Genomic DNA, 19,472 nt, shown 5'->3' on the forward strand with positions numbered 1-19,472 from the left:
GCTGCACGCAGGCTTTCTCTAATTGCGGTGAGCTAGGGGCTACTCTTCATTGCAGTGTGTGGGCTTCTCATTGCGGTGGCTTCTCTTGTTGCAGAGCACAGGCTTTACGCACGCGGGTTTCAGTAGTTGTGGCACACGGGCTCAGTAGTTGTGGCTCGTGGGCTCTAGAGCGCAGGCTCAGTAGTTGTGGTGCACGGGCTTAGTTGCTCCGCGGCATGGGGGATCTTACCAGACCAGGGCTTGAACCCGTGTCCCCTGCATTGGCAAGTGGATTCTTAACCACTGCGCCACCAGGGAAGCCCCGTGATTACAGATTTTGAGAGAACATTACCTTGGATCATCCCAGTGGTCCCAAAATCCAATGACAAGTGCCCTTATAGGAGACACAGAGGAGAGGAGAGGGCAGGGTGATCATGGAGGCAGAGACTGGAGGGATGTGGCCACAAGCCTAGCAATGCCTGGCGCCACGGGAAGCTGGTAGAGGCAGGAACAGATTCTCCCCTGCAGTCTCTGTAGGGAGTGTGGCCTGGCTGACCCCTTGATCTCGGACTCTGGCCTCCAGAGCTGTGAGATGATACATTTGTGGTTTTAAGCCTTCCAGTTTGGGGTAATTTGTTACAGCAGGCCTGGGAAACTGACATCTGCCTACACATGCATCCCCGCCTGGGAGACCTTCGGCCCACGCTGCTCTCCCTCGGGCCCCCCTGGAGGATCTCATCCTTTGCCCACAGCCTCCTGCCTTCTCCCCCCGCAGTGGACGAGGTCGCTCCCACTGGCGGGCCCTCTGCTCCTTTGGAAGCGTTGCCATTTCATTTCCCGTGTCCATCAGCTGCTGATGGGGGGCGCTGAGTGTCTTGTGAATTGCATCGTCCACGTGTGTGCCCTTCACAGGGTCTGGTGCGGCCTGGGCACCCACAAAAATCCCGCACAGAACGAAGCTGCAGAGTCCCAGTGACCGGCACCAGTCAAAACCCAGGACAGCATGGAAAAGCAACTGGCGACTGTCCCCTGCTGTCTCTGGGACAAACATGGGCCATCCTTGTCTCTGTCCTCCTCAGCTGACAGAGCCTTTGAGGGGGAGAGGGGTCCACACAGGGCCCAGGAGGCCCACCCTGCAGCTCCCTGTGTGGGATTCTGACTGCAGTGTTTGTGTGTGTGCGTGTTGGGGCCTAAGATGGGGACAAAGCTATTCCCTCGGTGAATGAAGCCCACAAGGTTTCTTGTGATCTGTAAGCTTAGTCTGGCCAGGGACGCACCTAAACCAGCACCTGAGCAGATTCTAGCTGCTCTTCTTCAACTGCTGCAGGAAGTAACGAAGCGTCAGGGAGGAGGCCCCCCCGCCCTGGTCCCCTGTAAGAACCTGGACCACACACAGATGCCTTACCACTGTACCAGTCCTGCGTTCAAAGGGCCTTTGCCAGAAGGATGCTGATGCCAGGCCCCAAGGTGCCTGCGTCTGGGACACCAGCCCTTCCTGGGCTGGCCAGGGGTAGTGTCAAGAGCCTGGGTCCTGCCAGGCTGCCCTGCGGTCAAACGCTCAGGTGGACCCTGCTGAGGACTTGGGCCCAGTTAAGAGAAATCCAGGCGCCTCATCTGTTTGTGCCCTCCCGGGGATTTTGAAATCAAGGTGCCCATGGCCAGGTTCCTAGACTGAGCTGGTGGCTCAAGGCTCAGCAGGCAGTGAGAGAATAGTGTTCCTGTTCTCTAGCTACATGGAGAGGAGGTTCTGCCGGGGTGCTTCTCTCATGGTTCTCAGGCGGCAGATGGAAAACGCTGGGTCTCAGGCCATCAGCCATGCAAAACAGAATCAGGCAAAGGGTGTCAAAGTAAGACTTTGGGGGACACCTACTCTGTGTCCCAGCAGGACAGAGGGGCCTGGGAGGTGCCCTTTTTCCAGCAGCAGCCTTCCTCCCGCACCTGGTCTTGTTCCCCGAAACCCCGCAGTTTCTCATCCGGGGAGTCCTAGGCTAGGGCTGGTTGGAAGTCTATAAAATGGGGCCCTAATCTGGGCAGCTGCGACAGTGGCCCCGATGGGGGGAGAAAGGGCCAAAGGATCGGGTTAGAAACCCCCTTCTTCGTTCCAGGACGCCCCTTCTCTGCGCCCTGGATGATCGAGGCTGCGGCTGCCGGGAGCGGACCCCAGCTTTACCTTCCGACCAGACCAGAGAAACGCTCCAATGCGTCACGCGAAGCGCTCTCTTTGCCCTGGATTCCTTCCCTCCCGCTACCCTGGGCGTCCCCCCACGTCCGGACACCGTCCCCAGCTCTGGAGAGCGCTCCCTCCACATCCTGTACCACCGAAAAACTCCCCCCTCCATTCCCATCCGAGCCTCCTTTCACCAGGGACACGCCCTCTTTTTGTCGCCCTCTCCCCAAGCCAGCCACGCACTAACCAGACCACGCTCTGGTCTCTGCCACCGCCCACCGCCTCCTGGAACCCTCCCCCGCAGGACCCTTCCCTGTCCTTCAGGACTCCCAGATCGGCTCGGCTGCAAGGGGGGCACCTTTTCCCCCAGTTTGGGGGATCGCTCTATCCCTAGGATCCCCCCGCCCCTCTCTCGCTTCGAATGGCCTTGCGCCCCGGCCACCGCCCCGGGGTTGCGCAGCGCGCACCTCTCTTTCCCTCTATCCCCGGCCTCCAGCCCTGTGGCGCCCTCCGAGCCTCCCACCCGGGGCGCGATCCCATCCTCCTTATCTGCCCCCCACCCCCGCCGAGGTCCCGGGGACCGCGGGGTCCACGGGGAGCGCCCGCCTGCGCCCGCCCCGCGCTTCTTTGTGCGGCCGGCGCGCGCGCGCTGCGTCAAGGCTGCCGCCGCCGCCACACGCACGCACTCACCGCGCGCAGTTAACCCCCGGGAGCGGCAGGAAGGGAGGTGGCGAGCGGTGGGAGGGAGCCCAATCGCTCGGCGCCCCCGCCCCGGCCCCGCGCGGCGCCGCCTCTGCCATTGCTGTGAGCGGGAGCGGGCGACGCAGAGGCTCGGAGTGCGGTCGGAGTCCAGACCTGCCGGAGCCGGGCGTGGGGTGAGTGCTGGCCGGCAGGCGGGGCCGCGGGGCGCCCGGGTTGGACCCTTCCGCCGGGGAGCCGGGTACAGGGCCGCGCATCTCCCCAGGTGGGAGGGACAGGGGTCCCTGGGCAAGTCACCGGCGAGGCGTCGCCAGGACCGGGGACGCGTCTAGACCCGCGGGCAGGGGCGGCGCCCCCTCCCTGGCTGCTAGGCGTCCCTGAGCTCGGCGCTTTTGCCCAGCGGGTGAGTCCATAAATATACAGCACCCACCCCCCAGCCCTCGGGCCGCGACCTCTGCGTCCTCACGACCCCTCCTCGGAGACGAGGCGGGGGCCGGAGAGCTCGCCGACGCCCGGGACAGCGGGTGGGTCCTGCTCGCGGTGACCCCCGCCTGGCCCTCGCTCCGCAGGCGGCAGCCTCGGGTCTCCCGGAACCATGGTGAAGTTGGGGAACAATTTCGCGGAGAAGGGCACCAAGCAGCCGCTGCTGGAGGATGGCTTCGACACCATCCCCCTGATGACGCCCCTTGATGTCAATCAACTGCAGTTCCCGCCCCCGGATAAGGTGAGAGGCCCCCGGTACCCAGGACCGCCGGGTGCGCACCCCCAAATCTCGGGTGGCGGCCGCAACAAAAGAAACGCGCCGCGTGCGCTGGGGACGCGAACTGGGGGCGGGCTCGGGCGGGGTGGAGGACGCCCCTCGGAGGACCACGTACCCGCGCGGGATTCTGGATCGGGTGATCTGGCCCCCCCCCCCCCCCGCCCCGCCTTAGATGACAGCTTCTTCCTGACAATGGAACGCGGTCGGGGTAGGGTCCCTTCTTGATTTTCGTGGGACTCTTGTCCGAGAGAGGCCCCTGGCCCCTCCACCTACAACCCAGCCCCGCTTGTCCCTGCCCCGGGGTACCAGGAGCTCTGGTTCTGGGGTGAGCCCAGGAGTGGTGCGGCTGCCCCTCGTGCCTTCCCGGATGATGCAGTTTCAGCCCGATTTGCCCCTTTGGGGTGGAGAGGCCCCTCTCCTTGGCCAGATGGGCCCTCCCTAGGGGCTGAATCCCCCTCCTTACCCTCTGCGCCCACCCCTCCCACATCGGCGGTAGATGCGGCAGGGTGCGCGCTCCTACACCGCCTCCTTCCTCTCTTTGTTCCTTTTGTGAAATCTCCAAATAAGCACTCGTGCTCCTCAGTATTAAAGTAACTGGGGACAGCCATTCATCATCCTCTCCTTAAAGTGGGATTTTTTTCTTTTTTCTTTTTGTTGAATGTAAGGAATCCCCTCTTTCTTGAATACCGCCTGCAATCAAGTAGTTTCTGTGTCCACTAAGAGCAATATTTTCAAGAGTTAACATTAAAAACGCTTAAAAGTCTAGACAATTATATTGTAAAACTCAAACCTAAAATTATCCACACACATCCATTCTGACCACCTTGCAGCTTTTCAAAATCATCCCAGCCACGAGGAAGCTCACTCTGTTCCCCCAAGTGTGCTGGCATCATTAATTGTTTCATTTAATGCCTGGCAGGGAGGTTCTGACTCAGGGCTTGTTGTTTATTTGGGGCATGTTGGTGATTACTGGCCGTGGGGCAGGGGTGGGGATGAGAGACTATCCCTGCCATGGGTCCTTCCTTTTTGCAGGATTCCACTATTCCCATGGTGGGCCTTTTGATAGCCGTGCTCAGCTCCCCAAAGTGGTTTTGATTCCCCCAACTCTGTTGTCTGTGTTTGGGTAGGAGAGCAGGGAGCAGGGGCCAGAGCGATGCTGGAACAGGTGTTTTACTTCAAGAAAAGAGGATCAGCTGGTCACATCTGTGCACCTGGGTCACGTGGGGCCACTCTGGGGCGTCGATGGTCCAAAAGAAGCTTTGTGGGAGGGGCAGGGCTGCCTGAGGACTCGGCTTCCGCCTCCCCCTTCCCTGTCTAGGTGTCAGACTTGCCCAGTTAGCCCAGCCTGGCTCCACCATGCCCACCTTCCCCTCCTGCCTCAGCCTGTGCCAGGGACACCGCATCCCCAGCAAGCACCTCTGTCAGGTGATTGCCTCCACTCAACCTCCTCTTTCATCCTCAGTCTGTTCCATTCCAGAACCGTCTGGCACATAGTTGGCTTATACCAGGGAGGAGGTTTCAGGCAGGTATGAAATTTTGGCCAACCAATCAGGCCATCCAGGATAACCTAAGCAGCTCTGAAGGTGATGAGTCTCCCATCCCTGAGATGCTCCAGAGATGGGCATTCTAGCAGGGAGTGATGGTTGGGCCAGATTTCTGAGGTCACAGATGAGGAAACCGAGTCTCCAGGAGTTTATAGGACGTGCGCAAGGTCACTCGGCTGAAGGCTACCATCCTCCAGAATGCGGAAGCTCTGGTGGGACCCCTTGCTCTGCCCTGCTTGGAGCCAGACCGCACTCTCACGAGACATCTCTTAACCTGAACAGTGGCAACGTGTTGCTCCCAGCTAGGGTTCAGGGAGGTGATGTCACCTGTCCCAGGGGACACATGTCCGAGGGCAGATAACACAGTTAAGGTTGTAAATAGAATGTGTGCTGAGCGCCGAGGTTCTGAGGTGCAACAGTGCCAGTAGTCACAGAGCACATAGCAGCGTCAGGGCCAGTCTCAGCTGAAGTGTTTGAATGCTTATTACTCACCAGGCACTTGTTTGCATGCTTTATGGCTTTCAATTACTTTAACACGCTGATGTTAGGAGGTAACTACCGCTGTTACCCCATTTTACAGATGTGGAAATGGAGACACAGAGAGTTTAAGGAACTTGCCCGTAGTCACCTAGCTTGTTAGTGGCAGAGGCAGATGGAATCCGGGCTGATGGGATCCTGACCGGGTCCCCACTGGGCTCAGGGTCCCATGGATTCCCTCCTCCTCACAGTAGCCCTACCAGATAGCCTTGCACCCATATCACAGGCCGGGAAACTGAGGTTCCAAGTAGCCAAGGGTGTGCTCAGGGTCCCACAGCTACTCAGGCACAGTTGGGGTCCGAGGATGGCAGGGTGAGGCCCAGGTGCTGCCCCAGAGATGGGTGCCCCCAGGGTGGGCACGCAGGCTGTCGCACTGAGCACAGGGAGAGCTGCATGTAACAGAAGGGAGGAGGGAGGCAAGAGTGTGCTTTAAAGGGGTGTGGCCCTTGGATCACTTTTCAGTGTCGCATGGCGTGGGCCACTTTCTTCCTGAGGCTGGCTCTGGTGTCACGGCTCAGTCTGGGAGCGCCCACAGTGTCCTGAGTGCTTGTTCTGCCCTGGGTCCCACCATCACGGAGGGCAGTGTGTCCCCACGCTGTGGTTTACCCAGCGAAGGGCGTTGTCACTTGGGTGAGGAAGAGGGTGGGGGGCTGTCTCTCTCCAGTCCAACTTCCTGGCTTCTGCTCTGGGGGGTGGGCATTTGGGGACTAGACACACATGGCCCCTGGACACTGCTCCCGGACACCTCGCCTCCCCGTCCAGTGGGGACAGAGAAGGAAACAGCCCTGGCAACGGGGTGTGATGGGGGCAGTGATGGTGCGGAGAGGCTGTGAGCATCCGAGGGTGGAGGCTCGAGGGGTGGGTGAGGGCGCAGCTGAAGCTGGGTGGGGGGATGTAGGGAAAGGGTTTGCCCGGGGCAGAGGCAGAGCAGATTTCGTGGTTGGAAAAACATCTCCCGCTTCACAATGGAGAGTGGAGGGGGCACAGAGCAGGGAGACCCTTTAAGGGCCGTTGCCAAGACAAGGGAGAGAGGAGGATGGTGGGGTAGCGACAGACTCCCCAAGGTCGATTTGCTTGAAGGCTGGCTGCCTGCTCCTTCCTAGTGCTGGAGGGAAATAGTGCCCTTGACTCTTCTTGTTTTACCCGTGGCGGCATATGAAGACCAGTGAAAAAATCAACTCATCCTTCCCACCACCTGGGCCAATGAAGCTCTGGGCAGTGAAGGGAGCCCCAAATGAGGAGTCAGGAGCCCTGCTGACTACTCTTAGCCCTGCCGCCTACTAGCTACGTGGCCTTGACCGATGTACTTAACTTCTCTGCCCCTCCGTTATCATTTTTCCCTCCTGGGGCTGCTATCAGGATTATTAATGGGTAATTTCTCTGAAAGTCTCGGCACAGAGGAGTTTTTCTAATAAGTGGTGGCTGTTCTCATTCTTTCTATGAAATACTTCCTGGTGAAATGGTGACTTTGAACGAGGGTTTCCCCACCTGTCCTCTTTGGACAGGTGTGTCTGAATGTATCTGGCTGCACTACTGACTGTTTGCTTCTGTTTCCTGGACAAGGTGGTCGTGAAAACTAAGACTGAATATGAACCTGACCGCAAGAAAGGCAAAGCACGTCCTCCCAAGATAGCCGAGTTCACCGTCAGCATCACCGAGGGTGTTACCGAGAGGTTCAAGGTGAGTGGCCCTGGAAGCGGATGAGATGCTGCTTTTGCCCCCAGGAGGGGTCCACTGAGCTGCAGAGATGACCTGTGGAGTGATGGGAACAGGACGAGACACCGATATGGGCTGACCCCAGATGTGCAAAATTAACCTTGTGGTTTTTAAAATTTCTTGTTTCTTTCCTTTATCTTCCAAAATGATCAATATTACTTAGTTTTAATAACGGGGAAGACCCATCCCTAAACTTTCTTTTTTTTTTTTTTTTTTTTTTGCGTTACATGGGCCTCTCACTGTTGTGGCCTCTCCCGTTGCGGAGCACAGGCTCCGGACGCACAGGCTCAACAGCCATGGCTCACGGGCCCAGCTGCTCCGCGGCATGTGGGATCTTCCCAGACCGGGGCACGAACCCGTGTCCCCTGCATCGGCAGGCGGACTCTCAACCACTGCGCCACCAGGGAAGCCCCCTAAACTTTCTTTTAGGCAAAGGTTATAAACATACGACAGATCACTTACCAAACATTAAAATCCCTTCAGTTACGGGAGGAGGGCAGACAGTAACAAAAGGGCAACCCTTCGCACTTACTTAGTGCCAAGACCCAGTCTGAGCCTTGGCATATGCAGGCTCAGCTAAGCATCCCTACCCAGGTCAGTACTATCTGTGTAACCTATTTTGCAGATGGGGAAGTTGAGGCACAGGGTGGTCACAGCTGTGCGTGACAGGACCAGGAGTCAGAGGTGGTCCACTGCAGAGCCCTTGTGTTCACACACACTCCATCTGACAGGATGTGGCTGGCCCTGTACATGGGTTGCTGGAAGTGCTCACTTTGGGGAGGGAAACCTTGCTCTGGACCGTTCTTCAGGGAAGAACAGCTGCTGAAAGGGGCGGGATTGCAGCCAGGCCTGGGGACAGAGCCTTCTCCCCTGAGTCTGGGTGGCCTCTGAGGATGGAAGCAGCTGTGTTGGTTGAGGAACAAGTTAGGATAATGATCTTCTGGAAACTTGTTCTTTGGGAAACATGAGAGATGGTAAAATGGAGGCCCTCACCTAGATTCAGAAGGGTGATGTGGGAGACATAAGTGGGTCACCCGGGCCTTGAAGGGTGGCCTTGGCTGGCTCCCTGGTTGCCACCCACGTGGATGTGTGAGCCGCATCTTTATGTTGGGTGCATGGGCACCTGCCCACCTCCATGCCCTGCAGTTTCCAAAGCCCCTTTGCGTACTGCATTCTGTTTGATCTCCATGACAAACCTGTGAACTGGTTAAGAGATGAAAGTGAAGCCCAAGGAGTGAGGTGGCCTTGCGGGGTGATTGGGGATGCGAGGGCATAATGTGACTTTAAATCCTTCCCATCACTCCATGCTGCCTCCCCGGCCTGGAGGAAAACCATACAGGGGCCGGCCAAGCCAGCGGGTACCATCAGAGTTGTCATCTTATGTGTCTGTGGGGTGTTTACTTGTGTTAGCTCATTTAATCCTCCCAGCAACCCTCCCCAAGAAGCAGGTACTATTAGTATAACCCATTCTATAGATGGGGAAGTTGAGGCACAGAGACAGAGGCCTGCATCTGTGGTTTCTGTTGGTGGCCTAAGGAGGGTGTATAGGTTGAGATGCTCTTCTGGCGGCTCCTGGCTTGGTAATTCATCCGTGTTGTGAGGTTCACGGGGGCCAGGTTGGACTGACCTAAGGTCAGTATCCCTCTCCCGCTCTGGCCAGCTGCTTGGCATGTGCCTCATCTGCTGCCACTTGCATGACCTGCCCTGTCCACACCCGGGGATCGACCCCTGGCTGAGGCAGAGGTGACCTGAGTTTTAAGGTCGTGATAGCCATCATCCCGATGGCAGGCACCATCTGGATATCTGGGCGTGTCTGGGTTTGTCATCCCTGACTTGAACTCTGCCTCTCCTGGCCCCGGCATTTTGTGTGTCCACGAAGCAGGGTGCAGTGGGGCACTTGAACAGCTATCCCTTCGTCTGTTGGTTGCATGCCAGGCTCTGTCCCCACCTCTGGGGTCCTTTGTTGGTGCTTTTCATGAACGCTCACCTGATGCAGGTCCCCAGGTCCCTTGTTCAAGGCATGGGTGACGCACATGGGCCATCAGGGCTCTCAGCAGCCACAGCTGGGCCTTTGTGTGGTTCCCTGGCTCCGGTCGCCCGGAACCTGAGGACCTAGAAGATCCGTGCCTGCCCCAGTGGAGCGGGCTGTGGTGGCAAAAGACCTGCCTTCTCTGCTCCCACGTCCTGGGATGTCTAAGAATGTCTAAGAAGGTGGTATATGCAGTTGGTGTTCAGTGGATTATTGCAGTGCAGCGGCCATTTCCCCAGTTCTATACATAAACCCGGCACGTCTGTACACTTAGATCTGTGGCCTCCCTGTGATTCACAGCCACCCTGAAGGGGGCGTCATTGCCTCTTTTGCAGATGAGGCTGTTGAGTCCCAGGTGGTTACCGGGGGCTGCCGGGGTACTCCCCATGACTCTACCTCTGAGGCCAGCACCCTTCCTCACATCTCCTGCCATACACACCTCCCTATGGGCCCCAACTTCCAAGTCCCAGACCCCGTTCCCCTTCCATCACCTTCCAGTGCCAGCTCAGATATCACCTCTGCCATGAAGCCTCCTGGGATTGACCTCATTCTCCTGGTGTTTCCACCGCCCTTTGTAACGAGGCAATAACAGCATCTAACAGTAGTGGAGTGCTCCCATGAGCCAGACTCTGGGTCAAGCTCGTTACGCTTATGACCTCATTTTATACTCAGAAACCTCATGAGGCAGGCACCATTATTATCTCCATTTTACAACTGAGGGAAGACCGAGGCAGAGATCTTGAACCCAAGCAGCCTGCTCTTGGCTGTAATACCTGAGGTCCACGTGGCTTCTGGAGGACACATTTGCATGGGATGCTTTCAGCCCCAGGCAACCTATTGCGCTTCTTGATTGTTCTGCTTCTAAGAAGCCTTTTCCTTTGTTGATTCAGAACACTCCCCAGTGACTGTTGTCTTGTGGCCTCGAACACAAGTCGCCCTCCTTCCCAGCAGCCTTCGGATATGGGGGCGCCCACGTACCCCGAGTCCTCCCCTGTGGAAGCATCATTTTTCTGCCTTCCTTTCCTTTTATGTCACAGTGACCAGACCCCTTTCCCTGGCTCATGTTTCTCTGGGTGTGAGGCCTGTGACCTGGTGTCCCTGTGAGTGGGATGAGTGTCCAGTGGGGTGGCCCTGGTAAGCAAAGGCCCCCTGACCTGTGTTGGTGACCTGGGGGAGAGCCAGAGCATAGCGCCCGAGCCACCATCAGGCAGAGTGCAGGTGCGGGGCTCTGGGTGCAGACAGAACTTTCCAGCCCCTCTGTGTCTGGCAAGAGAGGAGCTCCCTGATGCCTCCCCTCTGGTGCTGGACACATGTACAGTGACAGCTCCGTAAGTCAGGAGATGACTGACTGGGCTGTTGGCCCCCAGTGATGGGGACTTGGTGAGATTTCCAGGGACCCTCGCTTGTTGGGTAAGTTTGATGGCAGCTCCTGAGGGAGCCCTCTCTGAGCCATGAGTGGGTGTGAGCCCTTTACAGGTGATCACACATTCAGCAGGTGACCTGCCCAGGGACCCACAGTCAGTGCGAGGGGACCTGGCCAGCTTGACCCGGATGCCTGTGGGCCTGAGTTGCTCAGGTGAATGACCCACATCCTGCACACCTCCTGCCTTTGCTTCAGGGCCCTGCTGAACAGGAAGCTGGTTTACCGGGCTGCCTGCGTGCGGGCCGTGGGGTCTGTGCGCGGGAGGTGGCCTCCAGGTGTGGTCTGGGGCCACCTGTGTTGGAATCACCTGAGGTTCGATTTTAACAGAGAGACCCTGACCCCTGGGGACGTGCATTGTAACAAGCTCTCCAGATGATCCTACTGAATTCGTGACCCTTTATGGGTGGGCTGCGTTCCAGCACCAGGACGGGGCAGGCTCAGGAGGGCTGGTGCCTTTTGGAAATGCTAAGGGTGCTGGCCTTTCTGGAATGTTCTCTCGGCCTTTTACTGCCCAGTTGTGTTTCTGTCATCTCTGAATGCACGCACACAGTGAGGCATGCTTCCCTGGTGGGAGACGTCAGCTGGCTGAGGGCTGGGGGCTGTCTTCTGGAAAACTGGGATGCGTGTGGGCAACGGAGAGGAGAACCTACACCCCTGCCCCCCATCCCACTTGAGGGTCAGTCACAGCTGTGGCTGGAACAGAACATCTTCCTCATCCTGCTGGTGATAGGGCAGCTTCCATGTGGCTCCCCAGCCCACCTGTCTCCTCGTTCTTTTCGGCTCCGTGTGTGAACCGCAGAAATGAAATCGTGCCTTTCAGCTGTTGAAGCAACAAGTAAATAACGTGTCCCCCTTTTGTCTGCGGTTTGTGTAGTTCAGGAGCGACGTGCCGCTGCTCTGCCCCTCATCTTCATATACCTTCGAAGGGCATCCTCGCGATGAGATGTCTTTTTGGATGTTGCTTTATGATTATCACCCGGGGATTAATCTCTTGGCTACGTGGTTGCTAGGCTGGTTGCTAGGTAACTGCTGGCTGGGGAGAGGGTTTTCTGAGGCTCTGCCACACAGGGATTGCTGGATGAGTCACCCAGAGGTGGCCCGAAGTCTAGGCTTCCGAAGAGGTTAGTGTCAACGAGGAAAGCAGTTGTTGAATTAATTGGAGGTGTATCTATGCCGAGAATAAACACGGGCCTGAGATGTTTCTCAAATTAACTAAACCTAAACAGTGTTTTAATTGCAGAGTCCCCCTCACCCATGCAGACCGGCGTTTCGCAGTGCTGCTGAGGCTGCTTCTTAACGCTCCGAGGATGGAGGGGCAATACTTAAGTAGACTAAAGGAAAGTTTATGCTTGTGACTGCCATGATGGAGGGCTGCTGACGCCTCCGTCATCTACACACCGTCTCCTTGTGAGTTCAGGGTTCGGGCGAACAAGCCGCGCCCCCTCCCTTGGTGCCATGTTGCCTTCGGGGCTTTCAGAGATTCCAAGGTCGGCATTACACAGTTGGTGCAGGGCTGGGAGAATGTCCTGGAAGGGGAGACCGGGTTTGTTTGAATAGTGTCCATGTGCTGCATTGGGGGTCCCTTTGCCTTCGGTCAACAAATGAATCTGTGGGTGGTTTGTATCTTTTCTCACATCCTTCATGACCTTGAGCTTCCTAGGTGTCCATCTGTTTTCCACCCTCTGCAATAATCCCCTGGTGTGTTTCAAGATGCATTTGTTAAATATTTATGAACGGCGGCACCGTTGCCTTGGCACTCAGCAGTGGGCGTGGTCTTTGCAAGGTGGCACTGGGGATCCTAGAAATGCATCTCAACACTCTGTCACCTTCAGCAGAGCGTCATGCAGGGTTCAGCTGCCCCATTTTGCGGTTTCCTGGCCCAGCTAGAGAGTGGGAGCTTCATCTAGAATGGAATAATTAAGTGGGTTGAGTCATCTGGGGGGTGTGTCTGTATGTTCATTTTGTGTGGGTTACCGAAAATACTTAGTGCTGTAAATGCTTGGAGATGTCAGGATTCATCTTCTTTTTCCAAGATTTTTTTTTTTAAACTGCATTACTCAGCAGAAAAGCACATTTTCCCCCCCTCCCTCCTGAGGGTGGGAGGGCAGAGAGAGCAGGGTAAGGATGACCCAGCCGCCATCGACCCAGTGCTGCCTGCCTGGGCTCTTTATAACAGTCTTGAAGGTTGATCTTACTGTCCTAATTTTGGAGGTGGGGAATTAAGGTCAGAGAGGAACCAGCCCAAGGTCAGCCAGCTAACTGGGGATAGCCGTAGGATTCGGACCCACATCCATCTGACACCGAGCCCGCCAAGCTCTGCTTTCCATACCCACAGCTGCATGGGGCCTGCGGGGTGACTCTCCCCTGCTGCAGATGCCCTAGTTCCCATCCCAGCTGGGCAGTGACCCCCGGGAGGCCCCCCCCTCCGGCAGGAGAGGAGACCCCAGGCCAGAAAGAGCAGATGGGAACACAGCAAATTCAAGTGCCCATCGAGCTCCTCGTCTATGAGACAGGGTGACTGCTAATTCCCAACTCATGAATATTTGGAGAACAGGTATAAGGGCCAGGGCCTTGTAAGTCGAGTGGCCGTGTAATTTATGGCCCAGACCAGGGCACTTTGGAGAATGATGGTGGACCCTGTGCATTTGGGATGCCGGGGCAGTAACTGTCAGCCAGGACTGTCCTAAGCATCTTGGGCACATGGTCCCCTCCTTATAAAGTTCACCCCGAGGCCCATATCCTATTTGCTGTCCATTCCTGGCTGTTCTTTCCAGAAAACACCCCTTGGACCCCTCTTGCCTCTGAGTCAGGGCTGCTCTGGCTTGGGCTCATCATCTCTTCCGGACCCCTGCACCGGCCACCTGCCTCTGGCCCTTCTTTTTTTTGGTAGTAAAATATACATAATATAAAATTTACCATTTTAAAGTGTTCAGTGCCATTTACTACATTCGTGGTGTTGCCCAACCATCACCATTTTCTATTTTCAGAACATTTTCAATCACCCCCAGAGGAGACCCCATACCCATTGCCAGTCACTCCCCATTTCCCCCTGCCCTTAGCCCTAAGCAACCACTAATCTCTTTTCTGTCTCTATGGATTTCCCTATTCTGGACACTGCATATAAGTGGAATCATACAATATATGGTCCTGTATGACTGCTTCTTTCACTTAGGTTAATGTGTTCATGGTTCATCCATGTTGCAGCATGTGTCAGTACATTATTCCTGTTTATGGCTGAGTAATGTTCCGTTGAATGAGTAAGACTACATTTTGTTTATCCATTCATCCATTGATGGACATTTGCATTGTTTCTACCTTTTGGTTAAGTGTGAATAGTGCTGGAGTGAACATTCATGTACAAGTTTCTCTGTGACCACCTGTTTTGAGTTCTCTTGGGTATGTAACCAGGAATGGAATTGCTGGTTCGTGTGGTGATTTTATGTTTAACATACTGAGGAACTGCTGTTTTCCACAGCAGCTGCACCATTTTATATTCCCACCAGCAATGTACCAGGTTTTCACTTTTTCCATATCCTCACCAACACTTGTTACTTGTTTATTTTTTTATTATAGCCATTCTAGTGGGGGTGAAGTGGTATCTCATTGTGGCTTTGATTTGCATTTCTTAATGCCTAATGATGTTGAGTGTCTTTTCCTGTGTTGGCCATTTGTTTATCTTCTTTGGAGCGATGTCTATTCAAGTCCTTTCACATTTTTAATTGGGTTGTTTGTCTTCCTGTTGTTGAGTTGTAGGAGTTTCTTATATGCTCTGGATACTAGATCCTTATCAGATGTATCATTTGCAGATATTTTCTACCATTTTGTGGGTTGTCTTTTCACTTTCTTGCTAGTGTTCATTAATGCACAAAATTTAAAAATTTTGGTGAAGTACAGTTTATTTTTGTTGTTTGTGCTTTTGGTGTCACATCTAAGACACCGTTGCCAAATCCAAGGTCATGAAGATTTACATCTCTATGTTTTCTTCTAAGAGTTTTATGGCTTTAGCTTTTATATTTAGGTCTTTATTCCATTTTGAGTTAATTTTTGTATATGGTGTGAGGTCAGGGTCCAACCTGATTCTTTTCTGTGCAGATATCTAGTTGTTCCAACACCATTTATTGAAGAGACCGTTCTTGCCCCATTGAATGGCCTTGGCACACTTAGCGAAAAAATCAGTCGGCCATGAACACATGGTTTTATTTCTGAACTCTCCCTTCTATTTCATTGATTTATATGGCTGTTCTTATGCCAGTCCCACACTGTTTTGATTACTGTACCTGTAAGTTTTTTTTTTGTTTGTTTGTTTTTTTGCGGTACACGGGCCTCTCACTGTTGCGGCCCCTCCTGCTGTGGAGCACAGGCTCCGGACGCTCAGGCTCAGCAGCCATGGCTTACGGGCCCAGCCGCTCTGTGGCATGTGGGATCCTCCCGGACCGGGGCACGAACCCATGTCCCCTGCATCGGCAGGCAGACTCCCAACCACTGTGCCACCAGGGAAGCCCTGTAGCTGTAAGTTTTGAAACTGTAAGCTTTGAAATTGGGAAGCGTGAGTCCTCTAGCTTATTCTTCGTTTTCAAGATTGCTTGGGTTATTCACTATACCTTCCAAATTCCATTTCTACAGAAAAGGCTGCTGGGATTTTGATAGGGATTGCATTGAATCTGTAGATCAGTCTGGGAAGTATTCCCATCTTAACATTAAGTCTTCCAATCCATGGTGTTTTTCATTTATTTGGGTCTTCTTTACTTTCTTTCAGCAACGTGTTATAGTCTGCAGTGTACACATTCTTTCACTTTTTACTGTAGGCGATCAACTACAGTAGTATAAGTAAATCCCGTGACTGTCACCAATGCAAATCACAAGTGTTCTTTGTATCACACTGCAGGTGTTGCCAAGATTTTGGGGAAAGTGTTTAGTCTCATCATTCCTTTGAAATCACAGTATTATAAGATCTTCTTTTTTTGGTGTGTTAATAAGGAAGCACGTGCATAATATGTCACAAATGTACATTTTTGCAATATTTTGATAATAGTATTTCAATAGAATTGGGTTTTTTTCCTGTGTGTTGTGTCTTATGCATTTTAAGCATGATTCTGAGAAGGATTTATAGGCTTCACGTGGCTGGCAGAGGTCAGTGGCACAAACATGGTGGAAACCCTGCACCAGGCTCTCCCCCGACCCCCGCTGCTCCCACACACTGTTCCTTAAAGCCCACTGCCCACGGCAGTGGGGTGAGGGTCACCATGGGGCACCCGCCAGAGGACATGGGGTGATGAGTACAAATCCCTGTACAGTAGCTGTAATTTCACCCCACTGTGTCCTGCTTTAGAGCTTTTATTGACAGCTGCGCAAAAGTGGTGTCAATTTAGGGACCATGTAGTATCTGCTCTAACACACACATGTAAATTGGTGGCAAACATCTGTCCTTCAGGCAGCTGGCGACACCTCCCAGCGCTGTGAGAAATGCTAATTTGGGACATAATAGAGGGGCAGCCGCCTTCCGGAATCCCGCAGCGCCCAGGAACCATCTGGGCTCCCACCTCTTGGTGTGAAACATGGGGTCCTTTGTCACCTGCCCGTGCTGCTCTCCTGCAGGACGTGTGATGCTCCAGCTGCCCTGGCTGAACACACTGTGTCCTGGATGCCTGGGGCTTTGGTACAACCTCTCTCTCCCTCTGACTACAACACACTTTCCCGAGCTTCTGTGGAGCACTCCCCATCCTTCAAGACTAGACACCCGCTCCTGGACCGCTTCCCCGCATGAGGGGGGTCGGCCTCTGCTCCCATCTTCCCCTCCCGGTTCTCACTCTGTGCTGTGATGAGTTAACACCACTCAGCAGAGACCAGGGCTGACCCTGCCAGCCAAGGTCACTCCATGGTGGCCAGGAACATCCACCAGCCACTGGGGATTCCGTCGATGGAGGAAGGCAGGGCCTTGGGGCCCAAGGCACTTTTGCCTTTGTGGGCCCTTTCCTCCTTAAAAAAAAAAAAAAGAACATCTTATGACTGTCTTGGACTAAAGATGAATATAATCCTCATTATTTTTTTTCTGGTTTTGAAGCAAAAGTTAAAACCATTTCCTGGGGTCACTAAAAGCATCGCGGGCCCCAGCACTGGGTTTTGTGTGCCTGATAGAGCTGTCGGCCCTGAAACAAAGGCCCTGCCTCTAAGGAAACACCCTTCCGCCAACCAAGGGCCTCCATGGCCTTCATCCCTGGCCCACAGGCCCACAGCCCCACCTGGAGAGGACAGCAACAGGTTTGGGTACTGCCCGTCCACCCGGGTCCCGGCCTCCAGGGGCCCCTGGAGGGCAGAGCAGCCCGGGGTCCTGCCCCCTTCCTATGCATGATCATTTCCTTAATAAAACCCAGCAAAGTGAATTTATGTTCCACTTGATGTGTAGATGCTCCGGGTTGGCTCCTGGCACCCAAGGGCTGCCCTGTAAGTCCTCACTGGGGGATGGGCTCCCTGCCAGCTGCATCCACCCACTGACTCATTCACTCCTCTCCCTCTGCCTGTTGTGCGGTTTCAGCCCTGCCCGCAGGGGCTCGGTCTATGGGGAGATGGGCTTGCAAGGAGGTGAATTAGTTTCCTCGGGCAGCTGAGTGGCTCAAAACCACACGCATTCATTCTTTGACAGTCCTGGAGGCCAGAGGTCCTAAATCAGTCTCACTGGCTGTGCTTCCTCTTGCAGCCTCTGGAGGTGTGCTGCTCGCATTTCTTGGCTTGCAGCTCCTCCCTCCATCTGCAAAGCCTGCAGCACAGCATCTCCAGTCTCTCTCTGCTCTATCTTCCCATCGCCGTCTCCTCTGTGGCAGATTCGCCCTCTGCCTCCCTCTTGTAAGGGCGCCTGTGGTTCCACTGAGGGCCCCTCTGGATAATCCAGGATAATCTTCCATCTCAAGATCCTTGACTTGATCATACCTGCCGAGTCCCTTTTACCATATAAAGTGGCATATGCAGGTTCCAGGGTTTAGGACCTGGATACCTGTAGGGTATCAGCCAGCTTATCTTGGCCTAGTCGTCTACATGTCTGAGCCTCCGTTGCCCCGCTGGTAACATGCAGTCAGTAACGTGGCCTTGCAGGTGCTGTCGTAGGAGCGTACAAGCTTTATTTAAACCGCCTACCGTACGTAGTGCAGAGGCAACGAAGTTTCTGGAGCTACCATCAATATGGTGTTTTGGTGTAACAGGGCAAAGCTTGGGTGGGAGCTCAGGAGCCCCCTGGCTGCAGGAGTTCGACGCAGAAGTGGGATCCTCTGTTCATCCCCACGGTTCTCAGCAAGGCTGAGAACATAGGAGGTGTTTGGGGGTGGGGGGTGGGCTCACATACTGATGCCTGGGTGTTGCTCCCGGTCTGGGGTCCAGGTATCAGGGTCTCCCGGTGTGGGGTCCAGGTATGGGGATCTCCCGGTCTGGGGTCTGGGTATCGGGATCCTTGGAGGCTCCTGTGATTCTAGTACACAGCGCTGTTGGGGCCTTTTCTGTGCTCAGGTCGGGTCACTGAGGTGTTGGCTGCCCCTCCTCTTGTGTGCGCCCTGGGCTCTTCGGCCACCTGGGTGATCCGTTGTTCCCGTTGAAGGTGCTGTCTTTTCAATGGCTGGGCCTCCATCACATGTACAGGAAGCTGCTGGATTTGATGGTCTCCAGGCATCTTCCTTGCTCTGAGGCCGCAGCCCTGGGGGAGTGGGGCTTATGTTGTTCAGTGAGGGGCTGCTCTGCCCGGGTCTCCTGGACTCCCCACTGTAAATGTGGGGGCTCCCCCTTCACGGCTGAGAGGGAACCGAGGGTCAGGGGACAGATGCCCTTTCCAGAGTCACTGCGTGTGTTGGCCGAGCAGGCCTAGAACCCAGGGCCCTTGACACACAATGGGCAGTGGATGGGTGGCTTGTCTCTTGGCCAGAGTATTTCAGAATTGGCTGAAAGACGGAGCCTCGGGCGATCGGGGCTCTCCGGGGTGCTTACAGCCATGGCGTGTCCATGTAGAGAAAGCCAGAGGGTACTCCCAGGGTCTGGAGGAAACAGGTATGTCTGGGTAAGTGATTTCACATTCTGTTCTGGGATATTCTTAGTTGTCTCATGGGGGTGGGAGGTGAGGGAGGTTCATGAAACTCTCCAAACTGGGACAGGGTTTCATGTCACTTGACTCAGGAAATGGTAGATACTGGGTAATGGGGGACACGTGTGCTCTCGGTGTCCAGAGAGGCTGGCATGTTCCAGAGCCCTCCAGGAGGCAGTGGGCCTGGCCAGGGCTTTGGTGAGGAGGAGGGAAGGCCACCAGCCTGGCCATGCTGGGGAAGGGACAAGGGCGACCTCCAGGGGAGGTGAGCCAGTGCTGACCACTCAGGGCCTAAAACAGCCTTGGTGTTAGGGGCTGTGTTAGTTTGCTAGGGCTGCTGGGACAAAGTACGTCGACTGGGGGACTCCAGCAGCAGAGATGTATTGTCTCTGAGTTCTGGAGGCCAGAGGTCCAAGACTGAGGTGCCAGCAGGTGCCCTCTGAAGCCTCCGGGGGAGAACCCTTCCGTGCCTCCTCCTGGCTCCTGGGGCGGGGCAGGGCGTTGCCGGCAGTCCCTGGCTTTCTGTGGCTTGAAGGTGCATCACTGCATCCTCCGTCTT

The 19,472-nt window shown here is 55.1% G+C and overlaps 1 protein-coding gene across 1 annotated transcript in view; it reads left to right on the forward strand.

Annotated features, from left to right (window-relative positions):
- Nucleotides 1–2,848: 2,848 nt before the first annotated feature.
- Nucleotides 2,849–19,472, forward strand: part of NSG1 (neuronal vesicle trafficking associated 1) — a 31,230-nt gene continuing 14,606 nt past the window's right edge. The window contains exons 1-3 of the mRNA XM_081240584.1: nt 2,849–3,021; nt 3,415–3,569; nt 7,250–7,366. Coding sequence (XP_081096710.1) covers nt 3,441–3,569; nt 7,250–7,366 — 246 coding nt within the window. The 5' untranslated portion in view covers nt 2,849–3,021; nt 3,415–3,440. The remainder of the gene's footprint in view (nt 3,022–3,414; nt 3,570–7,249; nt 7,367–19,472) is intronic.

This window comes from Mesoplodon bidens (assembly GCF_964165515.1).
Source record: "Mesoplodon bidens genome assembly, chromosome: 1".
NCBI classification, from domain to species: Eukaryota; Metazoa; Chordata; class Mammalia; order Artiodactyla; family Ziphiidae; genus Mesoplodon; species Mesoplodon bidens.